General features: G+C 40.0%; 2 protein-coding genes across 19 annotated transcripts in view; one reads left to right on the top strand and one right to left on the bottom strand.

Moving 5' to 3' along the window:
- The window catches only part of CLDN10 (claudin 10), a 206,593-nt gene that overhangs the window by 128,614 nt on the left and 53,098 nt on the right, over window positions 1–24,881 (top strand). For 6 of the 10 annotated variants that reach the window (XM_005586102.5, XM_005586103.5, XM_045377244.3 and 3 more), the window contains exons 4-5: window positions 11,927–12,034; window positions 12,601–14,429. The exons of 3 other annotated variants lie outside the window; for them this stretch is intronic. In XM_005586102.5, the coding sequence (XP_005586159.1) occupies window positions 11,927–12,034; window positions 12,601–12,715 (223 nt within the window). In that variant the 3' untranslated portion in view covers window positions 12,716–14,429. Of the gene's footprint in view, window positions 1–3,703; window positions 4,331–11,926; window positions 12,035–12,600; window positions 14,430–24,881 lie in introns of those variants that run through there. One more of the 10 variants, XM_074021279.1, reaches the window with a different exon arrangement.
- DZIP1 (DAZ interacting zinc finger protein 1) overlaps window positions 21,420–24,881 on the bottom strand; it is a 63,419-nt gene continuing 59,957 nt past the window's right edge. For all 9 annotated transcript variants that reach the window (XM_074021278.1, XM_074021277.1, XM_005586108.4 and 6 more), the window contains one exon: window positions 21,420–22,616. In XM_074021278.1, the coding sequence (XP_073877379.1) occupies window positions 22,537–22,616 (80 nt within the window). In that variant the 3' untranslated portion in view covers window positions 21,420–22,536. The remainder of the gene's footprint in view (window positions 22,617–24,881) is intronic.

Here is a 24,881-nt window from a genome sequence, read left to right on the forward strand (position 1 = left end):
TCCTTATTAAAACAAAACCTAACAAATCTGAAAAAAAAAAAAAATCTCCTACAAGCTTGTAGTAATAGGTACTCCTTAGCATGATTCACCATACCAGGATGTTGAAATTTAATTATGTTATTCCCACCATTGTTTTATTGTCCAAACCACTAGCTTTCTGAATGTCCTGCTTTGTTTTCTTAGATAAACTATTGCAAATAAGAATTGATCAACATTAAGAAACTCCTTTTCAAATCATGCAAAGTTATATGACTTAACTGATTGCTCTGGCTGAGGAAGTAGAACAGAATTGTTATCTTAGACTTATTCTTTTTTTTTTTTTTTTTTGTATATGAGATTTACTGTTAATATTTTGGCCCAGATATTCTTGTGTTGGGTTCTTATCATCCTCTAGGCTTTTTTATTTCCAGACTTTTCAAAATCATGTCACACTTCTCATTCCTGGCATGTATTTGGTTTCTACTTTAGGATTTAAGCTTTATATAGATAAAATCTTTTCACCATTGTGGCTATTTAGTAGTTAGAAATAAACAACTACATGCTTGCTTTTTTTATTATTATTTAAGTTCTAGGGTACATGTGCACAACATGCAGGTTTGTTACGTAGGTATACATGTGCCATGTTGCCTTGCTGTACCCATCAACTTATCATTTACATTAGGTATGTCTCCTAATGCTATCCCTCCCCCAGACCCCCACCCCCGACAGGCCCCAGTGTGTGATGTTCCCCGCCTTGTGTCTATGTATTCTCATCATTCAGTTACCACTTATGAGTGAGAACATGTGGTGTTTGGTTTTCTGTCCTTGTGATAGTTTGCTGAGAATGATGGTTTCCAGCTTCATCCATGTCCCTGCCAAGGACATGAACTCATTCTTTTTTATGACTGCATAGTATTCCATGGTGTGTATGTGCCACATTTTCTTAATCCAGTCTCTCATTGACGGACATTTGGATTGGTTCCAACTCTTTGCCATTGTGAATAGTGCTGCAATACATACATGTGCATATGTCTTTATAGTAGCGTGATTTATAATCTTTTGGGTATATACCCAGTGATGGGATCGCTGGTTCAAATGGTATTTCTAGTTCTAGATCCTTGAGAAATTGCCACACTGTCTTCCACAATGTTTGAACCAATTTACACTCCCCCCAACAGTGTAAAAGCATTCCTATTTCTCCACATCCTCTCCAGCATCTGTTGTTTCCTGACTTTTTAATGATTGCCATTCTAACTGGCATGAGATGGTATCTGATTGTGGTTTTGATTTGCATTTCTCTGATGACCAGTGATGATGAGCATTTTTTCATGTGTCTGTTGACTGCATACATGTCTTCTTCTGAGAAGTGTCTGTTCATATCCTTTGCCCACTTTTTGATGGGTTTTTTTTTTTTTCTTGTAAATTTGTTTAAGTTCTTTGTAGATTCTGGATATTAACCCTTTGTCAGATGGGTAGATTGCAAAAATTTTCTCCCATTCTGTAGGTTGCCTGTTCACTCTGATGATAGTTTATTTTGCTGTGCAGAGGCTCTTTAGTTTAATTAGATCCTATTTGTCTATTTTGGCTTTTGTTGCCATTGCTTGTGGTGTTTTAGTCATGAAATCTGTCCATGCCTATGTCCTGAATGGTATTGCCTAGGTTTTCTTCTAGGGTTTTTTATGATTTTAGGTCTTACATTTAAGTCTTTAATCCATCTTGAGTTAATTTTTGTATAAGGTGTAAGGAAGGGATCCAGTTTCAGCTTTTACATATGGCTAGCCAGTTTTTCCAGCACCATTTATTAAATAGGGAATTCTTTCCCCATTTCTTGTTTTTGTCAGGTTTGTCAAAGATCAGATGGTTGTAGACGTGTGGTGTTATTTCTGAGGGCTCTATTCTGTTTCATTGGTCTATATATCTGTTTTGGTACCAATACCATGCTGTTTTGGTTACTGTAGCCCTGTAGTATAGTTTGAAGTCAGGTCGTGTGATGCCTCCAGATTTGTTCTTTTGGTTAGGATTGTCTTGGCTATGCAGGCTCTTTTTTGGTTTCATATGAACTTTAGAGTAGTTTTTTCCATTTCTGTGAAGAAAGTTATTGGTAGCTTGATGGGGATGGCACTGAATCTGTAAATTACTGTCGGCAGTATGCCATTTTCACGATATTGATTCTTCCTATCCATGAGCATGGAATGTTCTTCCATTTGTTTGTGTCCTCTTTTATTTTGTTGAGCAGTGGTTTGTAGCTCTCCTTGAAGAGGTCCTTCACATCCCTTGTAAGTTGGATTCCTAGGTATTTTATTATATTTGAAGCAATTGTGAATGGGAGTTTACTCATGATTTGGCTCTCTGTTTGTCTGTTATTGGTGTATAGGAATGCTTGCGATTTTTGCACGTTGATTTTGTATCCTGAGACTTTGCTGAAGTTGCTTATCAGCTTAAGGAGATTTTGGACTGAGACAATGGGGTTTTCTGAATATACAATCATGTCATCTGCAAAGAGGGACAATTTGACTTCCTCTTTTCCTAATTGAATACTCTTCATTTCTTTCTCTTGCCTGATTGCCTTGGCCAGAACTTCCAATACTATGTTGAATCGGAGTGGTGAGAGAGGGCATCCTTGTCTTGTGCTGATTTTTGAAGGGAATGGTTCCAGTTTTTGCCCATTGAGTGTGATATTGGCTGTGGGTTTGTCATAAATAGCTCTTATTATTTTGAGATATGTTCCATCAATGCCTAGTTTATTGAGAGTTTTTAGCATAAAGAGCTGTTGAATTTTGTCAAAGGCCTTCTTTGCATCTATTGAGATAATCATGTGGTTTTTGTCGTTGGTTCTGTTTATGTGATGGATTACGTTTATTGATTTGTGTATGAACAACTACCTTCTTTCAGATAAATTATCTCATTCTTGTCAAGTTGAATGGACATTAGACAATGTAAGAAGTAAATTTCTAGATTATACAGATTTTCCTGGGTGAGGATGAAAAGAATATTGACCTCATCAGGTGACCTTGTCAAGATATTTAATTTCTCTCTTCTATACTTATTATAATTTAATACACTATGGATGTTTGTTTATTTAAGTTTACTCCATTCATGAGGTTATTTGGAGGATGAACTAATGTTGGTAGCAATCTCACATATTCTCAGATAGGAGATTCCAGATAAGTGCCAAGTGGTAAGAACAAAACAGAGTTCAACTGTTGAATATTAAGAAAGTGTTATTCAGTGGTTTCAGTTTGTTCAGAAATAGTGTAGGCCACCTCAGATCACCAGAATTACTTTGATGCTTTTTGTTATGCTAGCATGACGTAAAAATCTGCTTGGGAACTAAATATTTGGCGCTGTCTTTTGTTTTTACTGACTAGTGTGTGACATCATGATTTCTGCCAGTGTGCCCTGCTTTCTGGTAATTCAGCTCTTACCTCCATTGCTCCTCTCCTTTTCACATCCTGGCTAACCTCTGATCAACCTTCAGAACCTGCATTCTTGGTGGGGTGTCCCTGTTTTGGGTATTCCCTTTCCATCCTAACCCTACTGGGTGGTTTGCACCTGCTCATTTATTGGCTGGTCTCCTTAACAAGACCACAAGCATCTAGAAGTAGAAACGATGTGTTGCTCACTTTGGAATCTCTTGTAGAGGACCCATGCTCCATGACCCTTACAGCAAGGACGGTAAATCCGCAGTGTTGTAGGACTGTCTGCCTGTCTGTATCTCTCCTAGAATGGTAAGACGGAGCATGCTTGTGGTGATCGCCTAAAGGAACAGGGAGACGCAGCATGGCACACTGTTCAAGAATAAGGACTCTGGATCCAGGCTGCCTGAGAGTAAACCTTTGCTTTGTCACTTTCTAGCTGTGTAACCTTGAAGAAGTTACTTATCCTTTCTGTGCCCAGTGCCCCTCATCAGTGGAATGAGGATAATACATACTAGGAGGCTGTTGTCAGGATTAAATGAGATAGTATACTTCAACTGTTTAGAATCATGGTAGTTCATAGTAAACACTTACTAAATGCTAGCTACTATTTTTAGGGATACTGACTCTAATGCAGAGTATACTAATGTATAGTATATTACCTTATGTAGTCTATTTAGGTTAGCCACAGAGAAATGTATGTTGAAATGTTGGAGACCTAGTAGAAGAGATCATTTTAAGACACTTGGCTCTCAAGTAGAAGGCACATTTGAAGGGGACCTAACACGAAACCATAAGGCTTGGCTGGGTGCAGTGGCTCATGCCTGTAATCCCAGTACTTTGGGAGGCCAACATGGGTGGATCATTTGAGGTCAGGAGTTCGAGGCCAGACTGGCCAACAAGGTGAAACCCTGACTCTACTAAAAATACAAAAATGAGCTGGGTGTGGTGGCGGGTGCTCATAGTTCCAGCTACTCAAGAGGCTGAGGCAGGAGAATCACTTGAACCCGGGGGGTGGAGGTTGCAGTGAGCCAAGATTGCACCACAGCACTCCAGCCTGGGCAACAGAGGGAGTGAGACTCTGCCTCAATAAATAAATATATATATATATAAAATAAAATAAATAAGGCTTGTGTAATTTAAAAATTGTTGGTCACCTCTGTCATAGCATTGAGTTAGAGATAAGTAATAATATAAAGTTGTCAACTGGATACTCTTGGTTCGATTCTAAAATATATTCAGGTAGCTACTTGAAGACTGAATAAAATGTCAGATACACTTTTGATTGATTGACCCAAGCTTCTTTTGCTGCAAGTCCATCTGTGTATTTTTACCTCAACACAAAGCCATGTACACCCACATCCACACACGGATTCTTGACTCAAGCTTAGCAATACTGGCCATGCCCTAAGGCATCTCAGGACAGTATTTGTTATTTTAGGAATTTCCCATCTTGAAGCACAGTCTTCTCTGTGATGTCAGTTTATTCAGACTTAAAAGTCTGCATGTAAACCTGTTACTGTGCCTACTTTAACTATTATGACTCAGTGCCTCATTTCTCACTTACGGCCAAGCAAACTCCCCAATTATCCACACACGAATGGAGATGTGGCATGGATGGTGCTAAGCAACAGATTTGGTTTTGAATTGAACTATGTGACTTTGGGACCATGAGATGTTCCTTTTACATTACAGTTTACTTTGGCTAACAAAGAGTAGCCAACATTAGATTTAGTCCTACTGTGGATGGTTTTTAAATTCCTGTGAATAATTTTCAAGAATTAGTAGTCCTGTGTAGACACTCACTGATCACTTTACACACTATTAGAGAGGCAGGTGGCGGAGAGGAGAAGGGTGAGGTTTTGGAGTATGACTCAGCTCTGATCCTGGCTGAATCCTCGTCCTCCTCTTCTGTTATATTAGGTAGAGTGCAGTTGCCTTGACTGGATAACAGAGGTAGTATTTCCTGTTCTGAATGTTAAGAGGATGAGAGAAGATAAAATATTGGGGAGATATTGGCCCAAAGATGTGAAATTTCAGTTAGATAGGAGGAATAAAATATATACATAATTTTAAAATGTATATATATACACACACATATATACATATATAGAGACCAGTTTTATATCTATTTATAAATTCAGCATTCCTGATTGCCTAAATATGTTTCCTGAAGTTACCTTTGGACAATGTGTAACATATTAGGTTGGTGCAAAAGTAATTGCAGTGTTTGTCATTACTTTTAATAGCAAAAACTGCAATTACTTTTGCACAGACCTAATATTTCTGCTTCCTTAGTTAGGTAATGAGCTAAATAAAATCCTTGAAACATGTTCATTTTAGAAAATAAAAAGAAAACGTCTATAAAGCATCCACCACAGCGACACATGGTAGGTAATCAATCAATGTTACCTGTTATTAATATATGCAACTTATAGAATTCTGAACTACCCTAATGAAAATCACAGCACATGGAAGGATAATGGGCATAGTCTATTATAATCTAGCCACAGAAAAGCAGTTTTTTTGTTTAGGTACCCCCTACCAAATGTCTTTATTTTGGGTTTCCAAAATGTAAGAATTCTCTATGAAGTTTCCATATATAAGTAGACACTTATAATTTAAATTATTCCATCCTACTTTCGCCCACCATTTGGGAGGCACCTGCTACTATTTTGCAAGTCTTGTTGGATGCCTCGGGTAGGAAGTACTGTGGCATCTGCCAGGCAGTGGGAGAGAACCCAGCAGAGGGGGAGGCTGAGTGTCTCATAAGAGAGACTGGACTGTGGCAGCCTCAGAGACACACAGGATGAGCGGGCACCCCACATAACTGGGGCCCCAAAAGAATGAGGTGTATTTTGGGGAAATGCAGATAATTGCTGTAGAATACTTACTTATATAAAAATAAAATCAATTCATGCAGTTATATAGATCTTGGATTGTATTTAATATAAGACAATGCATTGAATAAAAAGTTTTATGTTAGACCAATAGAATTCAATTTTGAAATGTTATATTTGATAATATATGAGTGTACTTTCTGGATTTTAAACTTTGTAAAAAAAAAAAAAAACTTATGTAGTTATTTTAAGGTAATTGGAAAATGTGTCTTGATTAAAATGAGGAGCAGGATACTATGTTTGAAAAACACACAATATTGAAGGATGGCAGAAGACCTGACTTCTAGCTCTGTGACCTTCAGCAAGGTCACTTCACTTCTCTGGGGATCTTAAAAGGATGAGGTGCTTTCGTTTGTTAAAACCGATCTTGCTTCGTTTTGGGAGGGGCTGCTTTTTCCTTTTTCAGCTCCAACATGCCCTGATTCTAATTGGTATCCTCACCTCTTTTTGTGCCGGAAGAAAAGGCAGCCCGAGGGCATTCATTAAAAAATCCCGTGCCCTGAAGCTCTTGAGCCACTGAGAACTTAACGAGCCAGGGAGAGACAAAACTCCCATCTTTCTGAAATGACAAAATATGTTGCATCGATTGGGTTTTTTCTATTTATAAAATCTTTTACTTAAAGTGTACATAAAAGGATGATGGCGTGACAGTTAAGAGCTTCGGTTTGGAATCACAGTTATGGGTTTTAAATCATGGGTCTACCATTTATTTGGCTGAGACATGAAGGAACAAGTAATTTAATATCCCAGAGCTTTAGTTTCCTCATTTGTAAAATGAGGATAGTAATACGTATCTCCCAGGCTTGTGATGAAGATTGAATATCATAATGTTTGTAAAAAAAAATCTTAGCACACACAGAAACGTCCTAGTACAATGAGCTGGCAGTAATAGTAGCTGTTGTTAGCATGGACATTGACTTGAACCACATCTGAATGTGTTTGGGAGAACCGTGGTAATGTTTACTTTGCAAAAACATGCTCTTCTTATTGTTTCATCACACTTTACTGTAATTATTGGTTTAATGTCTGACTATCCCCAGTAGACTACACAATCTGGATCTGTGAGCCAGGGCCATGTCCCTCTTATCTGCCCTGAACACCTGATTAGCACAATACCTGGCATGTCATTTCTGTAGAGGTAACCAGAGGAGGTTATACCAGCTCCCCATAGATGGCAAACCTAAATCAGAATAGGGATTTGGGTGCCAGGAATACAAAAGTAGGAGGTGAAAATAAGTTGTTCAGCATTCCATTTCCTTAGGATTACTCTAAATGGCTAAAATATGAGTTGAAGTATGAAATGCATCAGAATCAAGGTCTCTAGGTTGGTGTAGCTCTGGCCAGCTCAACATGAAATGAGAGCCATGCACAACAGCCTACAGCACCACATACAGCCGGGTGGAGAGTGACTTCACCTTAGATCTTTATGGTTTCTTCTTTGAGAAAATTATAAGTCGTTATCTGTGTTTTAATTTCTGTCAGAAGTAAATTTGTTCCCCATTCCGTGTCTAAAGTCACTTAGTGACGTTATTAATGTATATTGAAGTTATACGTGCAGCTTTTGATTAGTCCATCAACCGAGATCCTCTAAAAACAATGTTTTCCTCCATAAATGAAGTTCTGTCCTCAACCTGAAAGTCATGGTTATGCATTGGTCCAGTGTCATGTAGATTTGTAACCTTTCATAATAATGAAGAAACTTTGGTGTTAGTCATAAAGAGGGCACACTCTGAGCAGGAAGGCTGGCCGAGGGCCAGGAGGATATTGTTCACAAAAGACCTGCAACAGAGAATCTGAAATTTGGATAATCTTACCAACGTGTTGAAATCAGCTTCTTAGTGTTACCAAAACGGAAGAAAGATTTCCAGACAGAGAGTAAATAAGTCTCCTAATCAATGTGAAAGAATATGTGCCTGGGAACAAACTGGAGTGGATATTATGTTCACCTCTTTCTCAGTCCTGTCTTTCAATAACACACGTCAGTTTTTTTTTGTCTGTTATTTGTGTTTTTTAATTTTTATTTATTTTTGTGTGTGTTTTTATTGTACTTTAAGTTCTAGGGTACATGTGTACAACGTGCAGGTTTGATACATAGGTTTACATGTGCCATGTTGGTTTGCTGTACCCATCAACTCATCATTTACATTAGGTATTTCTCCTAATGCTATCCTTCCCCACTAGCCCCCAACCTGTGTCCAAGTCTCATTGTTCAATTCCCACCTGTGAGTGAGAACATGTTGTGTTTGGTTTTCTGTCCTTGTGATAGTTTGCTGAGAATGATGGTTTCCAGCTTCATCCATGTCCCTGCCAAGGACATGAACTCATCCTTTTTTATGGCTGCATAGTATTCCATGGTGTATATGTGCCACATTTTCTTAATCCAGTCTATCACTGATAGACATTTGGTTGGTTCCAAGTCTTTGCTCTTTTGAATAGTGCCGCAATAAACATATGAACACATGTCAGTTTTTGCCAGATACACACAGAGAGGTGTGAATTAAAGTCACTGTTGACTAAGTTTGTGATATGTCTTTCACAGAAAGAAGGAAAAGTCTCTGAAAGAACATGCCACCAAATTAAAAAAAAAATTCTGGGGTAGACGTATGGTTTCTGAAATCATCTCTAAATGGATATTGTCTATTAAATGTTTGTCTCCAACATAATTCACACTGAAATTCAAATGGAAATGATTTTTTCCTTGGAATAGTGTCAATATGTAGTGACTTAAGATATTTTTCAAAAAGGGCCATGTGTGGTGGCTCACACCTGTAATCTCAGCCCTTTAGGAGGCTGAGGTGGGTGGATCACCTGAGGTCAGGAGGTCAAGACCAGCTTGGCCAACATTTTGGAAACCCCATCTCTACTAAAAATACAAAAATTAGTTGGGCATGGTGGCACACACCTGTAATCCCAACTACTCGGGAGGCTGAGGCAGGAGAATTGCTTGAACCCGGAAGGTAGAGGTTGCAGTGAGCTAAGATTGCACCATTGCACTCCAGCCTGGGCGACACAGACTCCATCTCAAAAAAGAAAAAGATACATAAAAAGGATATATTTTAAAAGATATTAAATATTAATATAAGCCAAACTCATGATTCCTAAATTCCTCCAGAAAGTTTCAATATGGCTTAATGTAAACCCACTTCCTCATCCACCTGGGTAATTTATCCTGTAATTTGTAGTAATACTGTATCTGTGTTTGTAATGCTTCTTTCAGTGAACTCATTGTGCCAAGCTATGCTTATGATTTCTATCATCTTCATCCCCCAACTGGCCACTCTTAATAATTCGATATTTATTTATTTATTTGTAATCAACCATGGTATCTGGCACTGGCATTCTATTTTAGTGAAGTTCAATATTTTCAGAAAAATCTCAGACCATGTTTTCAGGGCATATTTACACTAAGAGTAATATTAAGGTATAGTTTCAGGAGAGAAGATAGCCTAACCTGTACTGGGAAAAAAAGTAGAGAAAAATAGCAAGTGTTGTACAATTATAGTCATCCTATAATAATACACTTCATGCAGAACTTTACAGTTATGCTCACTCCTTTAGCTGTCTGCAGTAAAAAGGGTGCCAACAGACAGATCTGATGCCATCTTCTAGGATTTCCAGGTGTTTCAGGGGCCAAATGACAGGCACCTCCAGTTTGGCAGGCATGCTGCTTGTTGCCGGTGCATAATCTCGTTAAAATAACATAAAAGCAGGGCTGACTGCAGGAATCCAGGGCGTCTTTTTCAGATGTGTAACACAATATTTAATGAAAGTATCTTTTCTGAAACTCCCAGTTCAGCATTCCCGATCTGGCCAACTCTTTTTTCACTTGTGGACTTCCTGCTCAGTCCTCCTGTGTATATGTGTGTGTGTGTGTGTGTGTGTGTGTATGTCTGTGTGTGAACTAACATGACAGCAAAAGCAACCTTTTGTTTTCTAACTACAGTCTGCCTACATGATTTGTGCTGCAGAACAGAACAAACACGTGGAAAGCTTGGCAAGGTTAAGGCAGAGGGTGTGTGTGCAGACCGAAGTGTTTGTATCCCCACTTATACAAACCCTCTGTCTCTGCCATTGCCCCTTAACGGAGCCCGCTTACGTTCCTCAGATGCCAGAGCACAGTTAGTGCTCCAGAGCGGAGGGGCTTCCCTCTAGTTGTTCTGTTGCAGCGGTTCCTTGCCCCATCGATCACCCTGATGTCCCAGGAAAGGCAACACAAGAGTGAGTAAAGAAAGGCTCACAGAGCAGCATTATTGTGCACATAACTCCATCCCAACTGCAAATGCACAAGTGGGCCCCGTGTCCCTGATCAATGTGATGTGTGTCTTAAAATACTGAGGTTCACTAAAATAGGATGCCAGTGCCAGGTACCATGCATGCTTGATTAAAAGCACACCCTGCTTCCTGCTCCCCTGGCTAGTGATGGGCGCATCCTATTACACCACTCTGCCTGCCACTCAGACCACACCAGAAAGCCTGCCCATGTGCAGAGCCAGAGTTCAGAGATAGTGACGCTTCAAGTAGGAGGGGGTGCAGCAAGGCTCAGGACAACCCCAGGCAGCACTGGGTGGCCTCGATCTGATACTGAAGCCTGGCCTTGGCTCTTGAACTTGGCTCCCCTGCGCCCTGGGGATGGAACTAACCTTGGGCCCTGTGTTGCCTTCCCCTGGACCTCTTACTCTCTTGCCTCATTTCCCCTATGGATTCTGTGCTATCAAAAACAGACCCTCCAACCCTGGCTTTATTTTACACTGAAAAGCACCGAGATTTCTTTTGTCTTGCAATGGAAGTTTATGGGCCCCAAATGAGAGTTACTCTTTATAAAAACAAACAAAAACCTAAAATCAACCTATTCTTCTGGAGAAAGCTAAACAAACATGAGAACACACATAGTCGCTGAGATTTTGGTGTACTTTTCTCATTCCTTGTTCTCTGGGTGAACTGAAAGGATTTCCTCTAGTCCGCTACTGTAAGTGATCTTGTTTTTTGTCCTCAGGAGCACTGTACATACATTTGTTTCATGGCCTTCCCGGGGAAGGACTGTCTCGTTTATCTTTGCATCTGCTCCTGCTGTGGTCATCGGCAGAGCACTATGACCTGCCATCTGGGAGATGCTTAATAGTAATTTATCACTAAATGATAGCTATTGATTCATTTCCCCACTAGACTGCAGTGATTAATGACGATTTGCACATATCAGGTGCTTAGTAAACATTTACTAAATTGAACTAACATGACAGCAAAAGCAACCTCTCATTTTCTAACTACAGTCTGCCTACATGATTTGCGCTGCAGAACAGAATAAATAGATGGAAAGCTTGGCAAGGTTAAGGCAGAGTGCAGAGGAAAGGTGCTGGCTGAGTCAGGAGACCCTGGCTGTGACTACTTTTGCTTTGACCTTGCCCCCGTGGATGCCCTCATTTCCTTTCAGGATGTTGGGATGGTCTAATGGCTATAAAAACACTTAGGGAAGAGTTTACAGCATTTTACAGCCACAAGGCGTTATTATTTCCTTTACAGTCTTCAATAGCAAAAAAACATAATGAGCATTTAGTAAATGTTGACTCTCAGTGTTAAATACTGTTTACTCCCCAAATAAGTGAGCTGTAATACTTGTGTAATGCTTTCTCACAGGTATGAATTAGGAGCCGCTCTGTTTATTGGATGGGCAGGAGCCTCACTGTGCATAATTGGTGGTGTCATATTTTGCTTTTCAATATCTGACAACAACAAAACACCCAGGTATGAAAAAGAGACAAAAATGACCTGTTAAAAAGTCGAAGGCTATTCTAAATCATGACATGTGGGACAAATTTCAGATAGTTCATATGATTCTTAGAAACTTCCAAAACCCAGAATTGGAAAAGGTTAGGAGTACAGTTAATTTTCTACAGTTTTACCATTATTATATTCCAAAGAAAATTCTGTAAGTAGAAATAAGGGTCTGAATATGAGGACATGTTCTTCACTTTGGCCTCATCATAATTTTCCTGTAGGTAGGCAGGAATGTTGATGGCCTCCACTAAGTCTCCTAGGTTCCAGGAAGACGAGTTTTAAAACATGGTTTTGTAAGAGGATAACTGAACAAATGACCAAGTCATGAGTTTCTTCTGCAGAGAGTGTCCATCCCACCAGTTATTCAGAAATGACACTGAAAATACTTCTTGGGGCAAGAGAGAAGAAAGCTATCTAAGAAAGAGGAAGACTTACATTTAGATATTGGCAAAGACGGGCTGAAACAGTTTCTTCCCATTTTTGTTTGCCCTATGCGTAGAATAGAACCTACCAAACTATGTTTTACCTTTCAGATACGCATACAACGGGGCCACATCTGTCATGTCTTCTCGGACAAAGTATCATGGTGGAGAAGATTTTAAAACAACAAACCCTTCAAAACAGTTTGATAAAAATGCTTATGTCTAAAAGAGCTCACTGGCAAGCTGCATCTTGAGTTTGTTATAAAAGCGAACTGTTCACAAAATGATCCCAAGGCCCTCCCATAATTAACACTCAAAACTATTTTTAAAATATGCATTTGAAGCATTTGTTGATTGCAATGGATGTAAGTGTTCTTACACAGTTATATACTAATCATTTTCTGTTGTGGCTTTCTATAAAAAATAAACAGGTTATTTACAGGATTTGTAAAATGTTTTCTACATTTACTACCAAAAGTTCAAGAAGTATTCGTACTCTAGCCTTTTTCATCATTCATAGATAGAAGTCTTCGTACCCACTCCTTATGTTTCTTTTCGTTCATACACAGGTATATAAGGAACAATGTCTTATAAACAGCATGGCGGCAATCTGAGCATATTCCTCAAAAGGTGTCCAGGTTAAATAGACATGTTACTGGCTGCATACAGGCAAATTCTAGGTTTTTGTTGTTGTTTTTAGTATTCTACAACGTGTATTTAAAAAGCTAAATATTTTTGTGGAAGCAGCAAGTTATCTGGCATAACTTAACTTCTACAGGATCAGAGAATCTTGCTCATTCATGGCCATATCCACATGCCCATGGCCACTCAGTAGATTGTTGAAAAAGCAAAGCCACACCATTCTCTTTGATGTATGCAGAGTTGCGTAGCAGGGGATGTTCTCTGATTTATTCCACTGGCACCATTAGTGACTGTTTAGTTGTTTTCATAAATGATGCTGTGATGAAGACTCATGTACATATTTAGCAAATGTTAGTTTCTTACATGTGTCTGTCATGACTGTAATTCATTACGACTGCTCCAGGAAGGGCTAATGGGGCCAATATATTATTGCCTGTCATGTGGCACATCCATGTGAAGGGGCTGAGCGTCCCTGGCACAGAATGCAGAGCCCTGAACTAGGGCATCAGCAGAAGCTGAGATAGAGATATTGGTCGTGGTTGACTGTGGAGCCAATTAAAACCTGTTTATGCCTAGTGTTCCATTATTGGAACGCTAAGCATGTGGGAGTTATTTATATCCTACTGCTCAAGGTCACTGCCAAGGTCTGATTGGAAAAATTCAAAAAATTGCAACCTTAGGCGTAAATGGGTTAAGGACATCCCAAGCCCACGTGGTATGTGCCTCACTCAGAACTGACGGGCTGAGTTCTATCTAGTCTGTCTTCCAGGCCCTGTTTATGGAACCAACTGGATAACTGAGACACTTGTCATTTCTAAAGACATTTAAGTTGTTCCAGGGATTTCTGAACAAAGACACAGCCTTCCTCCTACAGCCAGCCCTATATAACATGCCCACAAGGGCAACATTTATCACAGTTAATACATGCCTTTCATGTCCTGTCTCACTCACTCCTCACAGCCATCCTAGGAGATACATACTGTTTTCATCCTGCATTTACAGAAACAGAAATGAAAGCAGAGAGCTTAAGTAATTTGCCACATGTGATGTCAAAACTAGGCCTTTGAACCAAGACAGTCTAGGGTAAAATATACTTTCAAAATATGAATAAGAATTGGTATCTGTGTTATCTTTGAGTAAGAAACTGTCTGATATGAATCACAACATGGATGAATGTAGTATTTTCCTGAAGTGTGAAAGACTTAAAAGAAAAATCACATTGTTCAGAGGTGCTCAATGGAAAGAAAAGGAAATGAACAAGTTTGTTAAAAATAAAAATAAAAAATTCCATACCTTTATAATCCTTGAAATATCTTTTGCAGAAATACAAATTAACTGAAAGACATAAAGGTAGATTATGTCCTACAGGCCAGTGTGGGACAGAGTTGTATGGGTTTGCATTTCAAACAAATTTGTTATTCACAACTGGTGAAGATAACGCTTAGATTATACTGAAGAATTTAGGGAGGGTGGGGGATGAAGGTCCGTTAGAAACCAGAAACACATTAGTTGGGCATCAGCAAGGGGCAACATAAAGGAATGGTTCCCCTCAAAAATGAACAAACCAAATTTTATACAAAAAATGAGATGCAGCCGGGCGCGGTGGCTCACGCCTAGAATCCCAGCACTTTGGGAGGACAAGGTGGGCGGATCATTTGAGGTTGGAAGTTCGAGACCAGCCTGGCCAACGTGGTGAAACCCCGTCTCTACTAAAAATACAAAAAACTTAAGCCAGGCATGGTGGTGGGCACCTGTAATCCCAGCTACTCGGGAGGCTGAGGCACGAGAATCACTTGAATCTGGGAGGCGGAGGTTGTAGTGAGCCGAGATGGCGCCACTGCACTCAAGCCTGGGCAACAGAGTGAGACTGTCTCAATTAAAAAAAAAAAAAAAAAAAAAAGATACAACTAACCAGGTAAGTTAAAGGGAGGGGCTTTTAAGACACAGATGTAGTGACTTAATTTAAATACTGGATTTACTTAGCAAAAGTTTATTTCCCCAAGCCCTTCCGCTCAGGAATGAAAACATGGCAGACACAAAACACGGAATAGAGACCTGGCTTACAGTCTCCCCTTGACGCTTTGTACCTGCATGGCTTCTGGCAACTTACTTAATCACTCTCAGTTTCTCACACCTTTAGGATGAGGATTATAACAATAACGACATCACAAAGTTGTAATTAAATGAATTAGTGCATGTTCAAAACCAAACCAGACCAAATGGTTCTATAAATATCTTTTTTTTAAAATTTACTTTAAGTTCTAGGGTACATGTACATAACGTGCAGGTTTGTTACATATGTATACTTGTGCCATGTTGCTGTGCTGCACCCATCAACTCGTCAGCACCCATCAACTCGTCAGCGCCCATCAACTCGTCATTTACATCAGGTATAACTCCCAGTGCAATCCCTCCCCCCTCCCCGCTCCCCATGATAGGCCCCGGTGTGTGATGTTCCCCTTCCCGAGTCCAAGTGATCTCATTGTTCAGTTCCCACCTATGAGTGAGAACATGCGGTGTTTGGTTTTCCGTTCTTGTGATAGTTTGCTAAGAATGATGGTTTCCAGCTGCATCCATGTCCCTACAAAGGACACAAAATCATCCTTTTTTATGGCTGCATAGTATTCCATGGTGTATATGTGCCACATTTTCTTAATCCAGTCTGTCACTGATGGACATTTGGGTTGATTCCAAGTCTTTGCTATTGTGAATAGTGCCGCAATAAACATACGTGTGCATGTGTCTTTATAGCAGCATGATTTATAATCCTTTGGGTATATCCCCAGTAATGGGATGGCTGGGTCATATGGTATATCTAGTTCTAGATCCTTGAGGAATCGCCATACTGTTTTCCATAATGGTTGAACTAGTTTACAATCCCACCAACAGTGTAAAAGTGTTCCTATTTCTCCACATCCTCTCCAGCACCTGTTGTTTCCTGACTTTTTAATGATCGCCATTCTAACTGGCGTGAGATGGTATCTCATTGTGGTTTTGATTTGCATTTCTCTGATAGCCAGTGATGATGAGCATTTTTTCATGTGTCTGTTGGCTGTATGAATGTCTTAAGAAATGTCTGTTCATATCCTTTGCCCACTTTTTGATGGGGTTGTTTGTTTTTTTCTTGTAAATTTGTTTGAGTTCTTTGTAGGTTCTGGATATTAGCCCTTTGTCAGATGAGTAGATTGCAAAAATTTTTTCCCATTCTGTAGGTTGCCTGTTCACTCTGATGGTAGTTTCTTTTGCTGTGCGGAAGCTCTTTAGTTTAATGAGATCCCATTTGTCAATTTTGGCTTTTGCTGCCATTGCTTTTGGTGTTTTAGACATGAATTCTTTGCCCATGCCTATGTCCTGAATGGTACTACCTAGGTTTTCCTCTAGGGTTTTTATGGTATTAGGTCTAACATTTAAGTCTCTAATCCATCTTGAATTAATTTTCGTATAAGGAGTAAGGAAAGGATCCAGTTTCAGCTTTCTACTTATGGCTAGCCAATTTTCCCAGCACCATTTATTAAATAGGGAATCCTTTCCCCATTTCTTATTTCTCTCAGGTTTGTCAAAGATCAGATGGCTGTAGATGTGTGGTATTATTTCTGAGGACTCTGTTCTGTTCCATTGGTCTATATCTCTGTTTTGGTACCAGTACCATGCTGTTTTGGTTACTGTAGCCTTGTAGTATAGTTTGAAGTCAGGTAGCGTGATGCCTCCAGCTTTGTTCTTTTGACTTAGGATTGTCTTGGAGATGCAGGCTCTTTTTTTGGTTCCATATGAACTTTAAAGCAGTTTTTTCCAATTCTGTGAAGAAACTCATTGGTAGCTTGATGGGGATGGCATTGAATCTATAAATAACCTTGGGCAGTATGGCCATTTTCACGATATTGATTCTTCCTACCCATGAGCATGGAATGTTCTTCCATTTGTTTGTGTCCTCTTTTATTTCACTGAGCAGTGGTTTGTAGTTCTCCTTGAAGAGGTCCTTTGCATCCCTTGTAAGTTGGATTCCTAGGTATTTTATGCTCTTTGAAGCAATTGTGAATGGAAGTTCATTCATGATTTGGCTGTTTGTCTGTTACTGGTGTATACGAATGCTTGTGATTTTTGCACATTAATTTTGTATCCTGAGACTTTGCTGAAGTTGCTTATCAGCTTAAGGAGATTTTGGGCTGAGACAATGGGATTTTCTAAATATACAATCATGTCATCTGCAAACAGGGACAATTTGACTTCTTCTTTTCCTAACTGAATACCCTTGATTTCTTTCTCTTGCCTGATTGCCCTAGCCAGAACTTCCAACACTATGTTGAATAGGAGTGGTGAGAGAGGGCATCCCTGTCTTGTGCCAGTTTTCAAAGGGAATTTTTCCAGTTTTTGCCCATTCAGTATGATATTGGCTGTGGGTTTGTCATAAATAGCTCTTATTATTTTGAGGTACGTTCCATCAATACCGAATTTATTGAGCGTTTTTAGCATGAAGGGCTGTTGAATTTTGTCAAAAGCCTTTTCTGCATCTATTGAGATAATCATGTGGTTCTTGTCTTTGGTTCTGTTTATATGCTGGATTATGTTTATTGATTTGCGAATGTTGAACCAGCCTTGCATCCCAGGGATGAAGCCCACTTGATCATGGTGGATAAGCTTTTTGATGTGCTGCTGAATCCGGTTTGCCAGTATTTTATTGAGGATTTTTGCATCGATGTTCATCAGGGATATTGGTCTAAAATTCTCTTTTTTTTGTTGTGTCTCTGCCAGGCTTTGGTATCAGGATGATGTTGGCCTCATAAAATGAGTTAGGGAGGATTCCCTCTTTTTCTATTGATTGGAATAGTTTCAGAAGGAATGGTACCAACTCCTCCTTGTACCTCTGGTAGAATTCAGCTGTGAATCCATCTGGTCCTGGACTTTTTTTCATTGGTAGGCTATTAATTATTGCCTCAATTTCAGAGCCTGCTATTGGTCTATTCAGGGATTCAACTTCTTCCTGGTTTAGTCTTGGAAGAGTGTAAGTGTCCAGGAAAGTATCCATTTCTTCTAGATTTTCTAGTTTATTTGCATAGAGGTGTTTATAGTATTCTCTGATGGTAGTTTGTATTTCTGTGGGGTTGGTGGTGATATCCCCTTTATCATTTTTTATTGCGTCTATTTGATTCTTCTCTCTTTTCTTATTAGTCTTGCTAGCAGTCTGTCAATTTTGTTGATCTTTTCAAAAAACCAACTCCTGGATTCATTGATTTTTTGGAGGGTTTTTTGTGTCTCTATCTCCTTCAGTTCTGCTCTGATCTTAGTTATTTCTTGCCTTCTGCTAGCTTTCAAATGTGTTTGCTCTTGCTTCTCTAGTTCTTTTAATTGTGATGTTAGAGTGTCAATTTTAGATCTTTCCTGCTTTCTCTTGTGGGCATTTAGTGCTATAAATTTCCCTCTACACACTGCTTTAAATGTGTCCCAGAGATTCTGGTATGTTGTATCTTTGTTCTCATTGGTTTCAAAGAACATCTTTATTTCTGCCTTCATTTCGTTATGTACCCAGTAGTCATTCAGGAGCAGGTTGTTCAGTTTCCATGTAGCTGAGCGGTTTTGATTGAGTTTCTTAGTCCTGAGTTCTAGTTTGATTGCACTGTGGTCTGAGAGACAGTTTGTTATAATTTCTGTTCTTGTACATTTGCTGAGGAGTGCTTTACTTCCAATTACGTGGTCAATTTTGGAATAAGTGCTATGTGGTGCTGAGAAGAATGTATATTCTGTTGATTTGGGGTGGAGAGTTCTATAGATGTCTATTAGGTCTGCTTGCTGCAGAGATGAGTTCAATTCCTGGATATCCTTGTTAACTTTCTGTCTTGTTGATCTGTCTAATGTTGACAGTGGAGTGTTGAAGTCTCCCATTATTATTGTATGGGAGTCTAAGTCTCCTTGTAAGTCTCTAAGGACTTGCTTTATGAATCTGGGTGCTCCTGTATTGGGTGCATATATATTTAGGATAGTTAGCTCTTCCTGTTGAATTGATCCCTTTACCATTATGTAATGGCCTTCTTTATCTCTTTTGATCTTTGATGGTTTAAAGTCTGTTTTATCAGAGACTAGTATTGCAACCCCCGCTTTTTTTTGTTCTCCATTTGCTTGGTAAATCTTCCTCCATCCCTTTATTTTGAGCCTATGTATGTCTCTGCGTGTGAGATGGGTCTCCTGAATACAGCAGACTGATGGGTCTTGACTCTTTATCCAGTTTGCCAGTCTGTGTCTTTTAATTGGAGCATTTGTGGCGTTCTCTGTATTTCCTGGATTTGAATGTTGGCCTGCCCTACTGGGTTGGGGAAGTTCTCCTGGATGATATCCTGAAGAGTGTTTTCCAACTTGGTTCCATTTTCCCCCTCACTTTCAGGCACCCCAATCAGGCGTAGATTTGGTCTTTTTACATAATCCCATACTTCTTGCAGGCTTTGTTCATTTCTTTTTCTTCTTTTTTCTTTTGGTTTCTCTTCTCGCTTCATTTCGTTCATTTGATCCTCAATCGCTCATACTCTTTCTTCCAGTTGATCGAGTCGGTTACTGAAGCTTGTGCATTTGTCACGTATTTCTCGTGTCATGGTTTTCATCTCTTTCATTTCGTTTATGACCTTCTCTGCATTAATTACTCTAGCCATCAATTCTTCCACTTTTTTTCAAGATTTTTAGTTTCTTTGCGCTGGGTACGTAATTCCTCCTTTAGCTCTGAGAAGTTTGATGGACTGAAGCCTTCTTCTCTCATCTCGTCAAAGTCATTCTCCGTCAAGCTTTGATCCGTTGCTGGCGATGAGCTGTGCTCCTTTGCCGGGGGAGATGCGCTCTTATTTTTTGAATTTCCAGCTTTTCTGCCCTGCTTTTTCCCCATCTTTGTGATTTTATCTGCCTCTGGTCTTTGATGATGATGGTGACGTACTGATGGGGTTTTGGTGTAGGTGTCCTTCCTGTTTGATAGTTTTCCTTCTAACAGTCAGGACCCTCAGCTGTAGGTCTGTTGGAGATTGCTTGAGGTCCACTCCAGACCCTGTTTGCCTGGGTGTCAGCAGCAGAGGCTGCAGAAGATAGAATATTGCTGAACAGCGAGTGTACCTGTCTGATTCTTGCTTTGGAGGCTTCCTCTCAGGGGTGTACTCCACCCTGTGAGGTGTGGGGTGTCAGACTGCCCCTAGTGGGGGATGTCTCCCAGTTAGGCTACTCAGGGGTCAAGGACCCACTTGAGCAGGCAGTCTGTCCCTTCTCAGATCTCAACCTCCGTGTTGGGTGATCCACTGCTCTCTTCAAAGCTGTCAGACAGAGTCATTTGTGTCTGCAGAGGTTTCTGCTGCTTTAGTTGTTGTTTAGCTGTGCCCTGTCCCCAGAGGTGGAGTCTACAGAGACAGGCAGGTTTCCTTGAGCTGCTGTGAGCTCCACCCAGTTCGAGCTTCCCTGCGGCTTTGTTTACCTACTAAAGCCTCAGCAATGGCGGGCACCCCTCCCCCAGCCTCGCTACTGCCTTGCGGTTAGATCGCAGACTGCTGTGCTAGCAATGAGGGAGGCTCTGTGGGTGTGGGACCCTCCCGGCCAGGTGTGGGATATAATCTCCTGGTGTGCCTGTTTGCTTAAAGCACAGTATTGGGGTGGGAGTTACCCGATTTTCCAGGTGTTGTGTGTCTCAGTTCCCCTGGCTAGGAAAAGGGATTCCCTTTCCCCTTGCGCTTCCCAGGTGAGGTGATGCCTCGCCCTGCTTCAGCACTCACTGGTCGGGCTGCAGCAGCTGACCAGCACTGATTGTCCGGCACTCCCTAGTGAGATGAACCCAGTACCTCAGTTGAAAATGCAGAAATCACCGGTCTTCTGTGTCGCTCGCGCTGGGAGTTGGAGACTGGAGCTGTTCCTATTCAGCCATCTTGCTCCACCCCCCTCTATAAATATCTGTTGAATAAATAACTGAATGAACAAAGTGACACATGGGTCATCTTAGGTATGGTGTATTTTTGTAGATTGCCATTCTCTGTCCTACTACATGAAACTTGGATTCAGCCTTCACTAAAGCTTTTAGAAACATACATATAAAGTGAGTATATCTGTATGAAATAGGCCCTTTAGGAAGTTGGAAAAATTTTTTTAGAGGGCAAGTATGGCTTACAAGTAAAAAGGATCCCAGGGTGGGTGGAAACAGATAAAGATTTGTTCTAACCATTAGGACAGGATGTGATATGGCATAGCTGTCAAGGCCAGATTCTCCCTCTGTAAGACCTCTAGTAAGTATAAATTTAACTCAGAATTCATCTCTAATAACACAGCCACAGTCACAATGACATAACGGAGTGCTTTACTGAAAAGGTTGACAAATGAAAAGAGATCTAAAACCCAACAAATCTTTTAGTTAAAAGGTTACTTTTTCTTGGAAACAGAATATAGTACCACCAAGTTATAAAAATGCAAAAAACAGTTTATATGAACTTTCTGACTTTCGACAATGTCATTGTTTTAAGAATGTAACTAAATTACTTTTGAGGTATTCATAATACATGTTGGGTATTTAAAAAGTAAAAAAAAAACATACATACATGAATTCAGTAATGACTCAAATATTTTCTATTTAGTCTGATAAATTGGCAATTAAAATAACTACACTTTATTCATAAAATATCCAAGATAAAGAATATACTATATAAAATAACCAACCATTTAATAGTAACATGCTTACAGTTTCTCAAAGCTGAATGTGACAAATGTACTTCAGGAAAATGTATTTAACATTGGACTTAGCTATATTCTAATTCTAAACTTACTTTTTGGGGTGTGGAGGGGTGGAGTCTTCTATATTGCCCACGCTGGTCTTGAACTCCTGGGCTCAAGCGATCTGCCCACCTCAGCCTCCCAAGTAGCTGGGATTAAAGGTGAACACCACCACACTCGGATTAAACTTACTTCTATATGAAAAATAACCAGACTAACTTTTAGGGACTAGTGGTTCCACCAATTCAATTTTAAGACTACTAACAGAATTTTATAAACACCTATGATGTTACAGCATACGTAAGAAAAATATTTTTTAAAGTTTTAGTAATTCAAACCAAAACCTGCTGTATGTTAAAAAAAATTCACTTAAAAATTAGTTGGAAAAAAATACACTTAACACTAGAGTACCGTTCTGAAGAAAAAACTTTTTATGACTTCAATGACATGTTATTTTTAAGCAGCAGCAGAAGTCTTAAACACCTTTATATGCTTTGAAATACTGTTGATGATCTGATTTTCAATACTGTAATAGGTGCCATTAAAGAGACCATTGTTCTTTGAATCAGTCTCTGTGTTGCTGTTGGAAACACAGTAAGGCAGAAGCACTGGAATCATGGAGGCAAGTTACTGAAACACTGTGATACTGAAATACTGCTGGCTTCTGGAAGAATCTTCTGACATGTGGAATTAGACATCTGAAGAATCGCTCCAATCAGTCACAGTTACTAAGCTGCTTTTTAATGTGCTTGATTCATTTTCTTGAAGTCCTGTAAGTGGTGGGGAAAGGCAGGAGAAGAGAAGGCCTCAACGGTTAAACAAGCACATTGTCAAGTCTATAAAAATCCATAATTTCATATTGTCATTAATCACTCAGTGTCTAAATGTGTTCAGGAATCCTCATCTCCCAACCCCCATGAGCTATGTATAGGATGGCACTTTAAAATCCAACCATGAATTGGTCGCATCTCTAGGACACACTCACAGGACCCTTGGATGCAAGCTTCCACCCTGCAGCCTACAAACAGCAGGGGCCACATCCTGCTTCCCACTCCTTCCCCAGCATTCAGCTCAGGGCCTGGATGTTGAAGGTGCTCAGTACATTTGTGTTATAGTTACTGACTCTGAGTGAATAGATGGTAAAGAAAGAAGGATGAAATTAGCAAGCCACGTAGGGATTAAGTGTTAAAAAACAGATTTTCTAGGGTAGATAGGCTGAACAATGAAGCCAATTTTAAAATGCCATGATTTTGAGCCACTGAAATAGAGTGCAGAGAATTCCACTCAAGTTTGACTGTAGAAATGTGTTCCTCCAGGGGCACAGGTTTATGATGTTGGAGTAAAGAGACAGGAGATTTCCTTAGGGCATCCTCTTGGCCGTGTAAAGAGTCACTGTAATGCAAACAGGGTCTCCTGGTTTTCAATAATTAGAGTTGACGCTTAGACAGCACAGATAACTGATGCCAGTTATGCAACAGCTATGTTATAACTGGACAATGTGAGAGAAAAGGTATCGTGAAGGACAGAGGCAGCAACAGCTTATCTTACAAAGGGGCGAGAGGCTGCTGAAAATGAAAAGAGCAAGGGTGGAGATGTGCAGGTATTAATTTAAAATTACAGGCTGGGTGCAGTGGCTCACATCTGCAATCCCAACAGTTTGGGAGGCTGGAGCGGGAGGATCATTTGAGCCCAGGAGTTTGAGACCAGCCTGGGCAACCTGGTGAGACCCCCATCTCTAATTAAAAACAAAAAAAGTAATAAAATTATACGTAGGAGTACAAAAACAGTGAAGAAGGCATGAGAGGTGCGGTGGGTGGTGAAAATGAGCCAAGTCCCCATCTGTCTTTGCAGGACATCAACAGTTAATATCTAAAGTCGATGAATCAACAGATGGTTTAAGGCCGTTACTGAGCAGCACAGAGGTACCACTAATGAAGGTGGTGCGATGGCAAAGAGAAGCCTTCTGAACTACTCAGCTTTCAACATGTGCAAGAATTACTTTGACAAAATATTAACATTTTCTAATTTAAAAAACTTTACTAAGTTATTAGGCTTATCTAGGCTCTAGATTGGGGGATATGAAAATCATTTCAAGTAATTATCTCATAGTATTTCATCCTACTGACTACAATGCTACAAGAGAAACCTCCCTTGGGAGAAAATGAAGAAAAATATTTAATAGGGAAACAGACTAATACAGAAAAATTGCCAGAAGAGTGGTCTCATTCAGGTATATGATCAGAAATTTTAATTCCTAAAAGGCATCTTCATGAAGAGAATATGGGTATAGACATTTTCAAAAATAATATAAAAGCCAGGCATTGTGGAGAACATCTGTAGTCACAGCTACTCAGGAGGCTGAGGCAGGAGGATTGCTTGAGCCCAGGAGTTTGAATCCAGCCTAGGCAACATACTGAGACCCCATAGCCTAAAAAAATAAATAAATAAAAATTAAAAAAAAAATTTTTTTTTTGAGACAGAGTCCCACTCTTTTGCTAGGTTGCAGTGCAGTGGCGTGATCTCAGCTCACTGCAACCTCCGCTTCCCAGGTTCAAGTGATTCACCTGCCTCAGCCTCCCGAGTAGCTAGGACTACAGGTGCGCACCACCACACCCAACTAATTTTTGTATTTTTTGTAGAGACGGGGTTTCACCGTGTTGGCCAGGATGGTCTTGATCTCTTGACCTCGTGATCTGCCTGCCTCGGCCTCCCAAAGTGCTGGGATTACAGGCGTGAGCCACTGCACCCAAACAAACAAACAAAAAATTTAAAGAATACAAACAATTTGGGGGCTACGAGTGGTGGCCCATGCCTGTAATCCCAGCACTCAGGGAGGCTGAAGTGGGAGGACTGCCTCAGTTACTAGGGAGGCTGAGGTGGGAGGGCTGCTTGAGCCTAGAAGGTTAAGGCTGCAGTAAGCCATGACAGCACCATTGTACTCCAGCCTGGGTGACAATAACACCCTGTTTCAAAAAATAAAAATAAAAATAAATTTAAAAATTTAAAGACTAAAGATTAGTCCTATAATTAAATAA

This window comes from Macaca fascicularis, chromosome 17 (assembly GCF_037993035.2).
Source record: "Macaca fascicularis isolate 582-1 chromosome 17, T2T-MFA8v1.1".
Taxonomy (NCBI): Eukaryota; Metazoa; Chordata; class Mammalia; order Primates; family Cercopithecidae; genus Macaca; species Macaca fascicularis.